The following is an 18,141-nucleotide window of genomic DNA, read 5'->3' as shown; positions in this document are numbered from 1 at the left end:
AACATTAACGAAGATATCGTCCTTCCATCGTTTTGTCCTGCGCCTGCTCATCCTCTGGAAAAGTCGCTCCACAACCTGGATGTAGTGAGAGCCTTGCGTGTTTACCTTGCCAGGACCGCTTCCTTTCGCCAATCTGATTCCTTGGTTGTCATTTCTGAGGGTCGCCGGAAAGGTCTTCCAGCTTCCAAATCCACAATTGCTCGTTGGATTCAGTCTACCATCCTGGAAGCCTACCGTCTTCAGGAGAAACGGCCCCCTCCGGGGGTGAAAGCCCACTCCACCCGGGCTGTAGGGGCTTCTTGGGCTGTGCGGCACCAGGCTTCGGCCTTACAACTCTGCAGGGCTGCGACCTGGTCGTCTTTGCACACCTTTGCGAGGTTCTACAGGGTTCATACCCAGGCCTCCTCTGATGCAGCTCTTGGTAGTAAGGTTCTGCAGGCGGCGGTGGCGCATCGACCGACCTAAGCCCTTCCTTATTTCGTTCCTTTATTGCTGTTCCCACCCTCGGGACTGCTTTGGAACGTCCCATGGTCATCTGTGTCCCCCAATAAGGCGATAAAGAGGGATTTTGGGTTCTTACCGTAAAATCTCTTTCTTGTAGCCTTCATTGGGGGACACAGCACCCTCCCTGTTTAAGTAGTACCGTGTTGGGTCTGAGAGTCCCTTGTTGAGTTGGTACATATGTTTATGGTTTTTGGTTGCTTCTCCTACTGCTTTTTTCACCAACTGAGGTGCTTGGTGCCCGTCGGTGGGTGTATACTGCCGGGGAGGAGCTAAGTTTCTTGTTTTGCATAGTGTCAGCCTCCTAGCAGTAGCAGCATACATCCATGGTCATCTGTGTCCCCCAATGAAGGCTCCAAGAAAGAGATTTTACACTAAGAACCCAAAATCCCTCTTTTAAAGAGGTTGTTCACTACTAGAACAACACCTCGATCTGAATGTTTGGCGCCATTAAAATTAGTCACTCGCCTCCCGTTCCAGTGGTGTCGGCACACACATTCCTGGGGCTCTTGTGCGGCTGTTATGACACGTGTGACCCTTGTGCCCAATCAGTACTGGTGTCACTGTCTCTGCCCTCGGACAAATCGAAAACCAAGAGGAGGTCGGAGAGCAGCCACAGGCTTGGCTTCCTGTTGATGATCGATTTGTCTGAAGGCAGGCCAGTTACCCCAGCGCTGATTGTACACAGGGCTCACATGTCATAACAGCCGCACAAGAGCCCCAGGACCGTGAGTGCTGTAACGGGAAGGGAGTTTTTAAGTGTTTTTATCGGTGCTAAACGTTCAGATCGAGAAGAGTTTGCCCTAGTAGTGGACAACTCCTTTTTAAAATATCAGAAAATCATGGAGTATGAGCTACATGTCTATGGTGGACTTTATTTCATTTTTGTGTTGTCTGTGTTGATTGTTTACATCATTCGAGATGGGTAAAGATACACAAGTGACTTGGCGTTTAAGATTATCTTTTATTACCTACTATTGTTTTACCAACATCCTGAAATTAGTCCACAGTTGTTGCTTATGTTCGTTTCATATGTCCCTATGTATGTTTCACTATACTTGCACCACCTTGTGCGCTCAGAAAGGAACTGTGCACTCGGGTTGATGAGCATTTTCTGATTTAACAGGTTTGTTTGCTTTTTTTTTTTTTTTTTTTTTTTTTTTTTTTTTTTTCTTCTTTCCTCATTCTCATTGAAAAACTTTCAGAGGTGGCCATAGCACTACAGTAAGGCTATGTCCTCACGGTGCGGATTAACCCGTAGATTTTGCACAATCCGCAGGTCTTGCGGTTTATCACCTCCACAATGGCGGAGATGGCAAACCGCAGCGGAATCAGCAGAAAAGAATGACATGTCAATTCTTTCTGTGAATTTGAAACCGCAAGCAAAACCGCGTGGAAAAGTCTGCACAGCGGTTTCAATTTTCCATAGGCTAGAATGGTACTGTACATCACCTGCAGTTCTGCTGCGAATCCGCAGGGCCAAATCGCTGCGGATCCGCAGCAGAATCCGCACCGTGTGCACATAGCCGAAGATCCTGGTCCTCTTCCTTGTACAGCTCTGTACTTAATGGTATGAGCTCCCTGTTATTAGGGCTCAGGTCTATTAACTCGAATAGGACAAGGCTGTAGTAATTTGTGATGCCAAGCACCGACATTACTAAATGCATGGATCTGTGCCTGATAATAAGGGGGACTTGCAAACCTGGGGCACCATGGCCTCTTCAAACATCGTAGATTGAACAAACAGCCAAACCTCCACCGATCTAATATTATCAGCCTATCTTTAAGTAACGGTCAGCACCAAATGACTGTTCAAAGGAAGTCTCAGTGCTTCACATCAGGACCAATGATTTTAACTACACCTTCATACCTTCTTGTTTTTTGCTCACTCCACCTCCCTGCCTCTTCTTTGACAGCTCTGGCATCATAGAGCCAGAGAAGGGTGGAGATAGAAGAAAATCAAGCAGGTGGGGACGTGTATATAATTGATGCACCAAACACCTGTACTTGGTGTGAAAAGTTATTCTATGTAGACAGTCCCTTTTAATGATGGTTTTCTCTTCCTATTTTACATAACTGGAGGCATAACATTGCCCTGTAGGATGCTGGAGGCATAGTTTAATGCAGCTATATTTTTCTCTTTGTACAGGTGCCACCATGAACGATCCGGAGAGCTTGTCACAGCTTCTGCAGGTTTGTGCCCGCAAAACAGAAGATTTTGTTCATCGTATAGACATAAAGCACATGGTATGGCTCTTGGAAATAGAAGAGGCAGCTAAAAAGATGTTCAGCAGGTGAGTTCAACTGTGGAATCACAAGTAACTCCAAATAGTTTGTGAACCTCGTTTTAGAGTAAATATTAGGGTGTCCATACACGTAGTGGTAGCATACCACACAGTTTCCTGGTCAATTATTGTTTTTTTCTATGCACATTTCACCATGTGAATGATTCGAGCATATAGTGGACCACCACTTTGTGCACAGACTTTGTAAACTTGCTTCTTTACAAGCCCATTAAGCTGCCGCAGGCTTAGGGTATGTGCACACGTAGCAGAAAATTTCTGCACAAAAACCTGAATCCCTTCCCAGAAACCGCACCTATTTTTCAGCGGCGGTTTTTGTGCGTTTTTTGCGCGGTTTTGATGCGTTTTTTACCGCAGCGGTTTCTAAAAGCATGGGAGAAGCCTAAACCGCGGAAAAAAACGGAAAATTAATGTGCATGCTGCGGTTTTTACCGCGATGCGTTTTTTTCGTGGCAAAAAACGCATCAATGTGCACACAAAGTGCAAAATGCATAGAAATGACTGTGCAGCTTATTTTTAGCGGTTTTATAGTGAAAACCGCGGTAAAAACCGCTAAAAAAACGCTGTGTGTGCACACAGCCTTATAGATGACTACGACACTGTGCGCAAATCTTTGAACTTCTAGAATTGGTGAAATCTTTCATAGTGATTACTTTTTGTCATATCACGTTAATTTTTCTGCCTATGATATACATTCTCTAATTTTCTCACTGCTGTAATTGAAAATGGAGAACAAGTGGCTAGATGTTTTCTAACTGTATGCTATTTCTGCAATTCAGTGATTTCACTGCTGAGCCAGAGCTGATGCCAAAGACACCATCTCAGAAGAGACGTAGGAAGAAGAGAATGTCAGTTATGCCAGATGAAATTAGAGATCCTAGTGGTCGCAGGTAAGTGGAACGTCGGCAACAAAGTCTTGTGACTGAACTCAGGAAGCAGACTTGCATAGTGAATCATCATAGTATAACGATCTATTTGCCTTTCATTAACAATTCTTTATTGTGTTTAATAATTTTGCTTCTTCAGGATATCCAGGAGAAGAAGCAGTGTCAGCTGGAGCACATCGGTGCGCAGAATGTCTTCTCGACATATTAAACCACTTGATACATCCATTAAGGAGGAGACTGAACAGCAGCCTAAGAAAATGACAAGAGCCAAGGCGCAAGCCAGCGTGATTTGTGTGCCAGTAGCTGAGAAACCACTAGAACAACTCTCATCAAATGTACCTAACGACAGATTTTTGCAAGTGCGGATTAGTGCAGATGAACGTCGTAGTGCAGATTTGCAGCTCTCAGAGTTAGTCTCTGAAGAGAAAAATCCTGTCTTAGAAACTGTGGTCCCAACTTCATCTGCAACACCTATTCCAATGGCTCCCCCAGCCGTTGCTGATGAGCCTTCAGTGCTTTCCACGCCTGAGAAGAATGGTCGCACTGCAGCCAAATTAAAGATTGCTGCCAGCTCTACACCTAAAACACAGGTGGCTGTTATTGAGTCAATGGATCTCAAACTTGAATGTGCTCAGCCTGTTTCACAAGCTGCCAAGGAGCTATCACTGGAACTGTCAAACTACAGTGTGACACCCACAGGGTCAAAATCTGACCGCCGGTCTGTCCGCCGCAGTATTGTTGGGCGGAAATCAACCAGCTGCCGAGCATCTCTGGCTAATCAGTACTCTCTCGCTAGCAAGCGCGAAAGTATGACCAGAGCAGCTGTGCGCAAATCCATCCGCCGATCTGTTTCACAGAAAAAAGCTTCAGAGATGTCATCATCTTCTAGCTATAAGAGTTGTAAGTGCCCCATGTGCTGATACATTTACAGTTAATTACCCTGCAGTTTGTTAGTTACATAATTTGTTTTGCTTTTACAGACCAGAGTTCTATTGAAGTAATGGATGAAGAAGTCACTGTGAAACTTGGGTAGGAGCATTTTTATCTTAACTTCTTCCATTTAATTGCTTGATTATTAAGCATACTGCTTCTCTAGTGAAGACACATGTACTGTAATGTAAGGTGACACAATGAGTCTGTTTCAATACTGCATATGTGCCTTTTTTCCCTTATTTTTTTTTTTTTTAAATTGTGCTCCAATCTCCACACTTGAGTGACTTTTTTCACATCAGGTTTTTGTGCTAAAAAGTTGCACAACACGTTATAGACAATACTTGAACCATTTTGAAGATCTTGATAGAAAAAAAACTTCCAACAAATACCACAGCAAAAAAATGTTATCTCTGCAGTGTGTATATGCACTTAAAGTCTTTCAGGTGGATTTCACTTGGAACTTGTCTGAAAAAGTGCTCTAAAAATGCTAAAAAAAAAATGGACATATGCACAGGAATGTCAAAACGAGTTGCTGTGCATATGTTCCATCTTTTGTCACTACTTTTAAAGGGAACCTATCAACTCGTTTTTCAGCTATAAGCTGCGGCCATTGCCTTTCAAGGCTTATCTACAATGCTGTAGATAAGCCCCCGATCTAACCTGAAAGAAAAACAAGTTTTATTATACTTACCCGTCGCAGGTCCGGGTCCTCCCATTTTCATGCAATGTCGTCATCTTCCTTGCTTCGTGTCACGCTCCTGCGCAGGCGTACTGATGTACCCTGTTGAGGGCAGAGCAGAGTACTGCAGTACGCAGGCGCTGAACCTCTCTGACCTTTCCCGGTGCCTGCACACTGCAGTACTTTTCTCTGCCCTCAACAGGGCAGATCAGTACGCCTACGCAGGACCGCGACACAAAGCAAGCAGGATGACATCGCATGAAGATGGGAGGTGCCAGACCTGCGACACCCATCATACCGGACATGTGCCTGCAATAGCCATGGGTGGAATCGCGATCCACCCGCAGCTATTAACTAAACAGCGGCATTTAAATGGAGCTTCTGGCATTTGTGACGGAAATATGCGACCCGCGTTACGTGATTGTGGGTCACCGGTGTGTTGGCATCACAACCCAAGGTCGCCTGGAGACCTCGGTGGTTGTCAGTGCTGGATTGCTATGAGCGCCGCTCATAAAAAGTCAGCAATTCTACTACATTGAGGCCATCTGCCTGTATGTAGCAGAGCCAATCGGGCTAAGGCTAATTTCACATTAGCGTTTTTTGCGCAGCGAATCATACGCAATAGAAACGCATGCAAAAGATGGATTTTTGGTTCTTACCGTAAAATCTCTTTCTTGGAGCCTTCATTGGGGGACACAGAATACCATGGGTGTATGCTGCTGCTGCTAGGAGGCTGACACTATGCAAAAACAATAAAATTAGCTCCTCCCCGGCAGTATACACCCACCGACAGGCACCAAGCACCTCAGTTGGTGAAAAAGCAGTAGGAGAAGCAACGAGAAAAAACTCGAACCATATGTACCAACCCAACAGGGGACTCTAAGACCCAACACGGTACAACTGAAAAAGGGAGGGTGCTGTGTCCCCCAATGAAGGCTCCAAGAAAGAGATTTTACGGTAAGAACCAAAAATCCATCTTTCTTTATCGCCTTATTGGGGGACACAGAATACCATGGGACGTCCCAAAGCAGTCCCAAGGGTGGGAACAGCAAAAAGGAACGAAAGTAACCGAAAGGCTCAGGTCGGCCGGTGAGCCACCGCCGCCTGCAGAACCTTCCTACCAACCACAGCATCAGACGAGGCCTGGGTATGAACCCTGTAGAACCTCGTGAAGGTGTGCAAGGATGACCAGGTTGCAGCCTTGCAAATTTGCATGGCCGAGGCCTGGTGACGAGCAGCCCACGAAGCCGCCACAGCCCGGGTGGAATGAGCTCTTACTCCCGGAGGGGGCCGCTTTTCCTGAAGACGATACGCTTCCAGAATGGTAGAACGAATCCAGCGAGCGATCGTGGATTTGGAAGCCGGAAGGCCCTTCTGGCGACCTTCAGAGATGATTAGCAAGGAATCGGACAGACGGAAGGAAGAGGTCCTGGCAAGATAGACACGCAGGGCTCTAACTACGTCCAGTTTGTGGAGAGACTTCTCAAGAGGATGAGATGGAGCCGGACAAAAAGAAGGAAGGACGATATCCTCATTGATATGGAAAGCGGAAACCACCTTTGGAAGAAAAGAAGGAACGGGCCTGAGGACGGCTTTGTCCTGATGGAGAATGAGGTAAGGGGAACGACATGACAAGGCCGCCAATTCAGAAACTCTTCTGATGGAGGAAATGGCGATCAAAAAGGTGACCTTCCAAGAGAGAAGGGACAAAGGAATGTCCTGGAGAGGCTCGAACGGCACCTTCTGGAGCGCGCTAAGAACGAGGTTGAGATCCCACGGGTCTATTGGCGAATGATGAGGGGGAGCCACGTGGGAAACCCCTTGTAGAAAAGTCTTGACCTGTGGTAGAGAAGCTAGCTCTCTTTGGAAGAGGATAGAGAGAGCGGAAACCTGGCCCTTGAGCGTACTGAGGGACAGACCCGCGTCTAACCCAGCTTGAAGAAACCCTAGGATAGACGGGATAGAAAACGACATTGGGAAGACTTTGCTATCATCGCACCAACGGAAAAAAGCCTTCCAGTACCTATAGTAAATGCGGGAAGAGGCTGGTTTCCTGGCTCTGATCATAGTTTGAATAACCTGACTGGACAGACCTGATTCCTTTAGAATTGCGGTCTCAATGGCCATGCCGTCAAACTCAGAGACTGAGAATTCTCGTGGTAAAGGGGGCCTTGCGAGAGAAGGTCTGGACGGTCCGGAAGCCTCCAGGGAACGTCCGCGAGCATGTTGACCAGCTCCGCGTACCAAGGCCGTCTTGGCCAATCTGGAGCAACTAGAATCACTGGTACGCCTTCTGATTTTATCTTTTTTACCACCCGAGGGATCAATGCCAGAGGCGGGAACAAATACGGAAGTTGAAACTGGGACCACGGAGTCACCAGTGCGTCGCATGCGACGGCTAGAGGGTCCCTGGACCTGGCTACGAACTGCGGTACCTTGTGGTTCATCCGAGATGCCATGAGATCGACATCCGGGGTGCCCCAACGGTCGCATATCTGAGAGAAAACCGCGGGGTGCAGGGACCATTCGCCGGACGCTAGGCCCTGGCGACTCAGAAAGTCGGCTGCCCAATTTTCCACCCCTGGAATATGGACGGCAGAGATTGTCGGAACGTAACGTTCTGCCCAGCGGAATATCTTGGCCACTTCTGACATTACCTGTTTGCTGCGCGTACCCCCCTGATGGTTTATGTACGCCACGGTCGTGGCGTTGTCCGACTGAATGCGGACCGGCTTGCCGGAAAGGAGGGGCTGCCAGTGAAGAAGGGCAAGGAAAATCGCCCTGATCTCCAAAAGATTGATTGGAAGGAGAGACTCCTGTGGCTTCCAGCGTCCTTGGGCCGCTTTCTGATGGAACACGGCTCCCCATCCTAGAAGGCTTGCATCGGTGGTGATGATTTGCCACTGAGGAGGAAGGAAGGACCTCCCTTGGAGAACTGACGCTGGCCGTAGCCACCAAGTGAGAGACTGCCTCACTCTGAGAGGAAGCCGAATAGGACGGTCCAAGGACATCGTGGTCTTGTCCCAGGCTGAAAGCAGAGACAGCTGGAGAGGGCGAAGGTGGTACTGCGCAAAGGGCACTGCCTCCATGGAGGTCACCATCTTCCCCAGGACCTTCATGCCGAACCGAATGGGAATGGGAACAGGCCTCTTGAGAGATTTGATGCACTTGGACAGAGTTGCAAACTTTTCCTTTGGAAGAAAAACACGGGCTAGCTCCGTGTCGAATTCCATACCCAGAAAGGTCAGACGCTGGGTGGGGACCAGAATGGACTTCTCCTTGTTGACTAGCCAACCTAGGCGGCTGAGAGTGTCCAGGGTTATCTGAAGGCTCCGGAGACAGTCCTGGCGAGACGAACCCTTGATCAAAAGATCGTCCAGATAAGGGATGATGAGGATCCCTCTGGAGCGAAGGATGGCCATCACAGTCGCCATCACCTTCGTGAAAACCCGGGGCGCTGAAGCCAGGCCGAAAGGAAGAGCTGTGAACTGAAAGTGGTCTCCCTGAAACGCAAATCGAAGATACTTCTGATGTTGCACACATATTGGAATGTGGAGATAGGCATCCCGAATGTCCACCGAGCAGAGAAATTCCCCGGGCTCCATGGAAGCAATCACCGACCGAAGAGACTCCATCCTGAAATGGAGAATCTTCACGTGGCGATTGAGCAATTTGAGGTCCAGAATAGGACGAAGAGAGCCGTCTTTCTTCGGGACTACAAAGAGATTGGAGTAGAACCCGGAAAACCGTTCGTCTGAGGGAACGGGAACAATGACTCCGGCGGAAAGAAGGGAGGAAATGGCCTGCAGAAAACCCGGAATCTGGGCCCGCTGTCGCGGAGGCCGAGACCGGAAAAACCGTCTGTTCGGGAGTGAAGCAAATTCGATTTTGTAACCGGATGCGACGAGTTCTCTGACCCAAGCGTCGTCTACAACGGACAGCCAAGCATCCGCGAAAAAGGAAAGTCTGCCGCCCACCCTGGAAGGAATTCCAGGTGGGGGTGACCCGTCACTTAGACGAAAATCTGCCGGAATTGGCTCCTGCAGATCTGGAATATTGTCCTCTAGATCTCCAGCGAGGAGCGGGTTTGTAGGAAGGTTTCCTCTGATCCCGCTCCCTGGTGGCAGGCGGCCGATCCTGTTGAGTGGCCCTCTCCGTGGCAGAGAAGGGACGAAAAGGCCTGAATGGTCGAAACCCCCTTCCGTTGAAGGGGCGTTTTGGTCGAGACTGGGGAAGCGAAGTACTTTTGCCTCCAGTGGCATCGGAAATTATCTGATCCAGCTTTGCTCCAAAGAGCCTAGAGCCATGGAATGGCAGATTGGTAAGCGACTTTTTCGAAGTAGTGTCCGCATTCCATGACTTTAGCCAAAGGACTCGGCGTACAGCTACTATGTTGCTGTTAGCCCTTGCTACGCAGCCGGCCGCGTCCAAGGAGGCGGCCAAAAGGTATTTTCCCGCCTGGTTAATCTGATCTGCAAGATCTGCCAATTCGTCTTGAGGAGCTGACGCTAAGATGCCTCTGCGAAGGATTTTTGCCCAAGCGGAAATGACCTTCGCCACCCAGGCGGATGCGAAAATAGGGCAGAGAGAGGCGCCAGATGCCTCAAAGATAGATTTAGCCAGAGATTCAATCTGCCTGTCAGAAGGATCTTTGAGCGACGCCCCGTCTGGAAGAGAGAGAACCGTTTTAGAGGCTATCCGGGATACTGGAGGATCTACCTCTGGAGCCTTGGACCACTTTGAGAGCAGTTCTGCGTCAAAGGGGTACAGAACGTCCAAATACTTGCGGCCTGAGAAACGTTGTTCAGGGCGCTCCCAGTGTTTGGCTAAGGTAGTATTAAAATCGTTGTGATTGGGAAAGGTTCGGGACGGAGGTCTGGCTCGTCTAAGGACAACCGAGCTTTCCTGAGCTGGAGCCTCATCCTCTTTAAGTTTGTGTTTGGAAGATAGCTGCAAGAAGACTATCGACCATGTCCCGCGTTTTAGAAACGCTGTTCCCCTCAGAGCTAGCTTCCGAATGAGAATCATCGCCTGACTGAAGGCTGTCATCTGAGGAAGGAGAAGGAGGCCTGGGAGCGGAAGGGCCCTGCGAGCTCGAGGACGAAGTGGACAGAGCCCGCTTCCTAGAAGACCTTCCCCGTCTGTCTCTCTGAAGGTCGCGGTCAGGTGCGGACGACTCACCCCGAGAGGTGGTCGGGGCAGAGGTGGCTGAGGATAGCTGAGGTAATCGTTCTAAAACCTGGACCAGCGACTGTGATACTTTTGTCAAGTCAGACACAGACTGTGACATTGTAACGGCCCACTCCGGGGGGAGAGAGGAGGGAAGAGCGCCCTCCGCCCGGGACTCTGTGCGCTCCTGAGATGCTGACATATTGGAAGGACTGCAGGGGGGGCAGAATGGAGACGACTGACCTGATGCCCACTTCTTTTTACAGCGCGCACAGGCATAATAGATAGCGGTGGGCCTGAAGCAGAGATCCCCTGAAGGGTTGGGCATAAGTAGACTGCACTGAATGGCCGCAGGATTTATGGAATAACTGCCGAGGAGAGCTAATCTTTGCCTCAGAGCAGAGCCTACCGAGATTCTGTGAGCAGCAGAAAACGCTGAAGTGTCCCCCAAACAGCGCAGGAAGGAGTGAGACAACCAGGAAATCCTTGTGCTGGAAGATGGGGGGCGGAGCTTAGCGGCTGCACCGTGATTGGCTACCAGCGACGGAGGGGGCATGACAGAGAGGGGAGGCTGGCATTCCAAAGAGAAAGAAGCCCTGTGATGGGCTAGAAAAGGCGCGCTGAAAGAGCGCGCTCAGGAATGGAGGAGGGAGCAGAGAAATTCCCCTGGCTGAGGGGAAAGTGAAAGTGAAAGTGACGGCGCCCGCGCCGGCGCTGCAACCCCTTGCCCACCCCGACATACCGCGCTCAGGATGAAATATGAAGCGGTCCCCTGCTTGCGACGCTGCTGCGGTGAGTGAAGGAATCCGCAGCGTCTCCCTGACTAAGAGGGGAAGGGATAGTTCCATTGTGAGAGCGCGCGGCAGGCAAAAAGGGCGGGAGATTCAAAAACAGTGGACCTGTAATCCCAAGATCCAACTTCTCCCATGCACTGGAGCTTATGCGGGGGCCGGAGGGAACGTACAGGCACTTACCTGACGTCCCTGAAGAGGATGACCACAGGGGCCCACGGGGAAACGGCAGGCCGCTGGGGGGAAGGGAGTCCTCTGTACCCGCATCCTGCAGAAGACGGCTTGAAATACCTGCGATCGCCGTCTTCCTCTCAGCCCTGTCCCGAGAGAGGGGTGAGGAGGGGGATTCGGCAAGGACTAGCCACCTGTCCACAACCCTTATCACCGGAAGGCGAAAGGGAAAAGTCCTGCCTGCGGTACTGAGAGTTGCGATGTGGATGACACCACACTGCTCGCTCAGCCGCATGATATGGGAAATCAGGGTGACAACTACACCCTGTTTCCCGATGGAAAATAACCTAAAAGACAAAAGAGGGAAAAATTAAAAAGTTCAGACTAAACCTGAAAAGAAAAAAGCGGATCTGGGGAGATCCCGGTCCGCCTCCTACAGACACTAAGCACAAACTGAGGTGCTTGGTGCCTGTCGGTGGGTGTATACTGCCGGGGAGGAGCTAATTTTATTGTTTTTGCATAGTGTCAGCCTCCTAGCAGCAGCAGCATACACCCATGGTATTCTGTGTCCCCCAATAAGGCGATAAAGAAAAACGCATCATGCATTTGCGTTTATGCGCATTCATTCTCTAGGGGTTAAAACCAGTGTCTACTCATTTTTGCGAACGAATACGCAGACAACCGCATGTCCATGCGCATGCCTGCGTTCCCATAGACTGTAATGCGTTATTTTGCCGCATTCCATGCGCAAGCGTTTTTTTACGCCTTTCGGCTTACCCAAAAAATGCATCAGGTTGCGTCTGGCGCGCCTAGGCTCACACCTTGAAAAAACACATGCACATGAAAACGCATACGAACGCGTGCAAATGCAAGACCATGCGCACGCCATGTTAAACATAGGTGCGCATGGATGCGCTGAGCAAAACGCTAATGTGAAACCAGCCTAAGGCAGCTACTAGTCTCCTATGGAGACTATTGAAACATGCCAAAAGGGAAAAAAAAAGTTCAAATCCACCCCCCTTTCGCCCCATTCAAAATTAAACCATAAAAATAAAATCAAACATACACATATTTGGTATCGCTGCGTTCAGAATCGCCCCATCAATAAAAAAAGACTAACAAGATCGCTGACGGCGTAGTGAGAAAAAGTTTTTTTTTGTTTTTTTTTTTTTTTTTTTTGTTTTTTTGGTCACCGCGACATTGCATTAAAATGCAATAACGGGCGATCAAAAGATTTCATCTGCACCAAAATGGTATCTTTTACAGACGTCAGCTCGGCGCACAAAAAATAAGCCCTCACCTAGCCCCAGATCCCAATAAATGGAGACGATGTGGGTATTGGAAAAAGAGAGAGCACCAATCGCCTTATTGGGGGACACAGGAACCATGGGTGTATGCTGCTGCCACTAGGAGGCTGACACTATGCAGAAAAAAAGTTAGCTCCTCCTCCGCAGTGTACACCCCGCCGACTGGAAATAGGATGTTCAGTTTAGCTTAGTGTCAGTAGGAGGTGGACACGGGTCTTTCATTAGACCCATATCTACCTCAGTGTGCGTCGTTTCTTTTTAGGTTTTCTGGAGGGATACAGAGTGAATAGTCACATCTGTAGTCCCACAAAGAGACGATGAGTACGGCATGTACTGCCACCCCGTATCCTCATAGCTCTCCACACGGGACCAAGAGCCCCCTAACACGGATGTGTCAGGAGATCCAGAATGGTCCTGGTCCCCCGTCCCCCACCCACTCACCCACCAGAGCCTGTCGGTTTGGAGGAGACACGGACGTCCTAAGAAAATTCACGGACGTCTTTACTTCACTGGACAATGAGGTTTCCTCACACAAAAAGAGAGGATTCACGGCTCCTTCACTCCCTGTGGCAGTTAGGTACAAGGCCTCCATGCTGGCTTTCTCCCTCCTCTCCCTGCGCCTTTCTCCCTCCTCTCCCTGCGCCTTTCTCCCTCCTCTCCCTGCGCCTTTCTCCCTCCTCTCCCTGCGCCTTTCTCCCTCCTCTCCCTGCGCCTTTCTCCCTCCTCTCCCTGCGCCTTTCTCCCTCCTCTCCCTGCGCCTTTCTCCCTCCTCTCCCTGCGCCTTTCTCCCTCCTCTCCCTGCGCCTTTCTCCCTCCTCTCCCTGCGCCTTTCTCCCTCCTCTCCCTGCGCCTTTCTCCCTCCTCTCCCTGCGCCTTTCTCCCTCCTCTCCCTGCGCCTTTCTCCCTCCTCTCCCTGCGCCTTTCTCCCTCCTCTCCCTGCGCCTTTCTCCCTCCTCTCCCTGCGCCTTTCTCCCTCCTCTCCCTGCGCCTTTCTCCCTCCTCTCCCTGCGCCTTTCTCCCTCCTCTCCCTGCGCCTTTCTCCCTCCTCTCCCTGCGCCTTTCTCCCTCCTCTCCCTGCGCCTTTCTCCCTCCTCTCCCTGCGCCTTTCTCTCTCCTCTCCCTGCGCCTTTCTTTACTAAGGGCTTTTGCCCTTCTGGCTGCACTTAGCTTATTCATCTCTGCAGCCGGGCTTCATGCAGGGATCCATGTCGGGAGAGGTCGCAGCGGCGGCTCCGCAGTTACTCCAGGCCCCGGCTTCAATTTGGGCCTTGTTTGGCGTCGTGGCCACGCCCCCCTTCATCCTCGGGCGGGCTTTTTTTCCTGCCCGGTTCTGGCCCGCCCACCGCTCTCTCCCTCTATGTCCTGCGTCCCTGAGGCGGCGCACGGGCCCGCCCACACCCCCTAGCCTGCCTACTGTCTTTAGGCTGCGCCATCTTCGGCCTTCTAACAGTGCGGTTGCTTCTGCCTATTCTCCCTTCCTCGGCCCCTCAGTGAAAGCGCGCGCTTTACTGCACTGCTTCTCTCAGGCTGCCTCCATTTTCCCTGTCCCCCAACCTTCCGGCAAAAGAGGCGATCATTGTCTTCCAGCGTGAGACCCGGTTAGTTCCTTCTCCGGGCAGGTACAGCCTTTCCTGCCCATCTCTGCTCGGCCTAAACAGGTACAGTGCGGAGCATATTCCACTTTATAGAAAAATTAAGCTGGGCCTCACTATTCGCAGGCCAGTGATAACGCATTGAATCCATCTTTCCTATGGAAACTGATGGGAATTGTGCTATAGCGATGCAGTCTCTCATGTAAACAGTGCAGCCACTGTACGGCTAGGGGTACTTATTAATCGTAATCTAGCCGGGCAGTCACTGGCGTTATGGTGCTCTGGAAACGTGCGTTCACCGACGTAACAGTGCTCCAGAGCCATACAGTCACTAACGTAATTGTTCCTGGGCGTCTTGTAGTCACTGGGGTAATGGTGACCTACAGCCGGTAGTTCTCTAGAGCCGGGCAGCCCTAGGCAATCGTAACCCAGTGTCACTGGCCATTCTAGGCTGAGCGTGACCGCATTCGTCAGATGCGACCGATAAGCAGCTTGAGCCTGGGCTGAGACCCGAATGGGAGACCAGCCTGCGCTCGCAGGTGCGGGGTCATGCACAAAATTCACTGGCGTAATGGTAATCTTCTGCCGCTCAGTCTCTAGTGGAATAGTACGTCCAGTATCATAGCACACAAGAGCCGTGCAGTCGATGGTGTATTAGTTACCCTTGCGGCTGTGTTCTGTGAAACGATCCGCTCTACATCCGCCCACGTACATTGGACAGACATGTTCAGACTTGCCATATGGTGTCTGCCGGGTAGAAGTTTTCACTCGCACGTCTTGCCTCTGAGATCTGACTTTGTCTCACGGCTGTTGTGGTTTCTGCGATTGCAGATCCGTACCTTGATTAAAGGCGGAGCAGGACTCGACCATTGCTTCACACATAATGATTCGGGAGCCTCGGCATAGCAAATGCTTCCATATCTCCAGCTCGCAAGCAATCCGGACGCTGGCATCACTTCTCTAAGCAGAATGATGAGCTGTTGCCGTCCCTTCACTTCTGCAGTGTTTGGGACGCATTTCCAGCTGGATAAGAAATCAAATCTGTGTGACCCAGCAATTTTCTGCGGTGGCTCAGTGGATAAAGAAGCTGACCACAACTCGCAGATCCAGTAGTTGGAACCCTGTCGCACAACAGAGAGTAGAGTTTAGTATCCCTCTGATTCCAGGCCTACTGTTCTACTGTCAAAAGAATTGACTGGTCAGAATATGCTTTAATACAGACTGCGTGGTACGGCTTATCACACGTGAAGCCATTATTCTATCCCAGGCCCAGACCATAACACAGAAGCCGTTATTCTGCCTAATGTCGTCAGGTGCCTAGACTGCACCGCAACACAGAGCGGCTGTCTCCTATATCCTTCTCTGGGTTCTCTCCACGCTGATTTGTTCACAGGTTACTTAGAGACGTTGGCAGCTATGCCAAATCCGCTATCCAGGCTTTAGACACAACACCTACCAGGTACAGTGGTTGAAATGGCCGTATTACTGTGGAGACGTGTCCTAGGTTGACTGCTCCAGTTGTACTGGTGTTCAGTACCGTATTCAGGTGAGTCACACGCTCTCGTATTCAGGTTCCTCGCCTCCTATTGCAGCAGTATTCTATCCTTATCGAGCATTTGGATAGTCCTCTACCAGACATGGTTAGTCAATACACGCCATCTTTCCGGTAATTCAACCGTACCCGAGGTCGAGCGACTATACCGGCCCAGCTTTACTGTCCCATTGGCAGATGAGTCAGGAGCACCCTCTCTCACGTTCCTCAGGGTCCTTTGCAGCGTCTGTCTAGCTCCCGTATAATCACCACTCTAGATGAGGTGACTCTGTGGTCTATTAGCAGTTAAACGTCAAAGGCTACCAGGTCCAAACGGAGGGGATCTCTGTACCCCAGGGCGGATCTCAGTAGCAACATATCTGTAGACTCCACCTTCAGGTAGGTCAGACACTCTCGTGTCAGGTACGGATGGTTGAGATTTACTGTAGCATGACCTGGACCCTAGGGGTGAGTTACTCCACAAGAGTTTTGTCCCACCTTCTGTCCAGTTACAGTACCGTCTGCAGTCTAGCTTTACTGCCCGGTGTGTTACGCCTATCATTAAGGTTTGGCTAATAGTAGTTTATAGGTTCTAGTATGTCCCAAGGGCCTTCGAGGTACCACAATGCCTAAGCTCCCTATTTGTCGGAACTTACCTATGCTTTCTTACAGACACCGGATAAAGCCCCCAGCGGATCACAGATGTGACTTTTGGCCGTGACTGGGGCAAGTATCTCACCTCAGACAGGAGTGGGATCTCACTCTGCGTAAGTATCGACCAGGGTAGAAAGCTGCTCCAGTCTTGGATCTAAGGATGAGTATGGTGATACAATTCCGGCTGAAATAAGAAACATGTTACTGTATTTTTTTTCTGTGTTCTTCGGGCGCGTGTTGTCTTAGACTTAGTCACGCGGTTCTACACACTGCAATCCTCTCCCTACTCCGGAGGGTCCAGGATGGATTCGGCCGTTTACATCGTCATAAGGATTGACCTTCCTTTCATCAGCCTATAGTTGTCTTTCTGGGTCTACTTTGGCCACCTAGAGCCAACTTTCTTTGCAGTTGCCATACTTCATGTTTTGCCGTGGAATTTCCTGGCTCGACTGTTTTAGTCTTGCTAGGCTTATTTTTTTTCTATATTCGCCCTCATCCCTGTATGTGGGGTTTATCTTCCCCTTGATCTCAGTCTGAAGGGGCATCCAGTAGTTTTCAGTCTACCTGCTTAATTGAGCGATCAATTGTCTCTTCATAGCCAACCGGTGCCTACATTGCAGAGATGAGATCCAGGTTATCCCCTGGTTCCATTCAGTATGTTTTCAGTGTTCGGTTCTTTAACAGGTTCTCAGGGCCTGCTCTCAGGTCTTGTCATATTCTCATGGAATTGACTTCAGCCGTTTCCAAATAAGGAGGCACCTCGGTATATCTTTTTTTCCTGAGCGCTTCACAAATTAGACTACTTCTGCGACTACGAACCCTCCGGTTCCAAGTTCTCCGCTATGGCCTTTCCTCGCCCAGACTTTCTGCTCTCAAGGATACCAACGTCGAATTCACACAGTAGTTAGCAGGATCAACCTTCAAAGCACCCGCCGCTATAGCGTGTCCTGCCTTGGCTTCCTCTAGTGTGGCGAAGTTCTATGGACACGCGGCCTAGTTTGCTCAGAGAATTCTTTCTGGAGACCGGTCGGTAGATTTGACTGTTCCTACTGTCCAAAAAAATTTTCCTTCAGGGAGACAGTTTTTCGCCTAATCGTTCCCATCTAAGGGTCCAGTTGGCTTTCTGTTCATGAGCGAAATTATGCCCATCTAGGTCCCTCACCAATTTTCCGTTCCCTCCGTGTAGCTCCAATAGACCAAATTATTAAAGAGATCACCGGAAGGACAAGCGCTCCCCTTCCTCAGTCTCAGCCTCGTCGTTTCTTCGGTGCCTCTTCCTCTGCATGACGTTTGGAGATCTAGGATTGAGCCCATCCTTGTTTTTCAGGAAGGAAATTTCTTCGTTCAACATTTACCTTCTGTGAATCGCAGGATTTTTCCTTATTCAATGAAGCTCTTATCCAGTTCCTGATTCTTCAAGGCTTTGGCTTTTGCACGAACGGGTTCATTTCCCTGTTTTAGTTGGTATCTTTCTCTTTCAGACTCTCAACCACTCCTGGGGTCTTACAGAGTCTGTAACAGCTGTGGTGCACTTCCTGTGGATCAAGGGTCCACTCTTCGTCATTCTGAATTCCCTTTCTTTCATCCGCCTCGGACTTTTCCTTCATGACGCCCTCTCATCAG

The 18,141-nt window shown here is 49.9% G+C and overlaps 1 protein-coding gene across 1 annotated transcript in view; it reads left to right on the top strand.

Annotated features, from left to right (window-relative positions):
• INCENP (inner centromere protein) overlaps window positions 1–18,141 on the top strand; it is an 87,927-nt gene that overhangs the window by 8,747 nt on the left and 61,039 nt on the right. Inside the window, exons 2-5 of the mRNA XM_073573958.1 lie at window positions 2,651–2,795; window positions 3,584–3,694; window positions 3,831–4,591; window positions 4,672–4,720. Of these exons, the coding sequence (XP_073430059.1) occupies window positions 2,659–2,795; window positions 3,584–3,694; window positions 3,831–4,591; window positions 4,672–4,720 (1,058 nt within the window). The 5' untranslated portion in view covers window positions 2,651–2,658. The remainder of the gene's footprint in view (window positions 1–2,650; window positions 2,796–3,583; window positions 3,695–3,830; window positions 4,592–4,671; window positions 4,721–18,141) is intronic.

Source organism: Dendrobates tinctorius, unplaced genomic scaffold (genome assembly GCF_039654945.1).
Source record: "Dendrobates tinctorius isolate UK_male_01 unplaced genomic scaffold, ASM3965494v1 ptg000037l, whole genome shotgun sequence".
Taxonomy (NCBI): domain Eukaryota; kingdom Metazoa; phylum Chordata; class Amphibia; order Anura; family Dendrobatidae; genus Dendrobates; species Dendrobates tinctorius.
The sequence above is the reverse complement of the archived record's forward strand: the minus strand, read 5'-3'. Positions and strand labels throughout refer to the sequence as shown.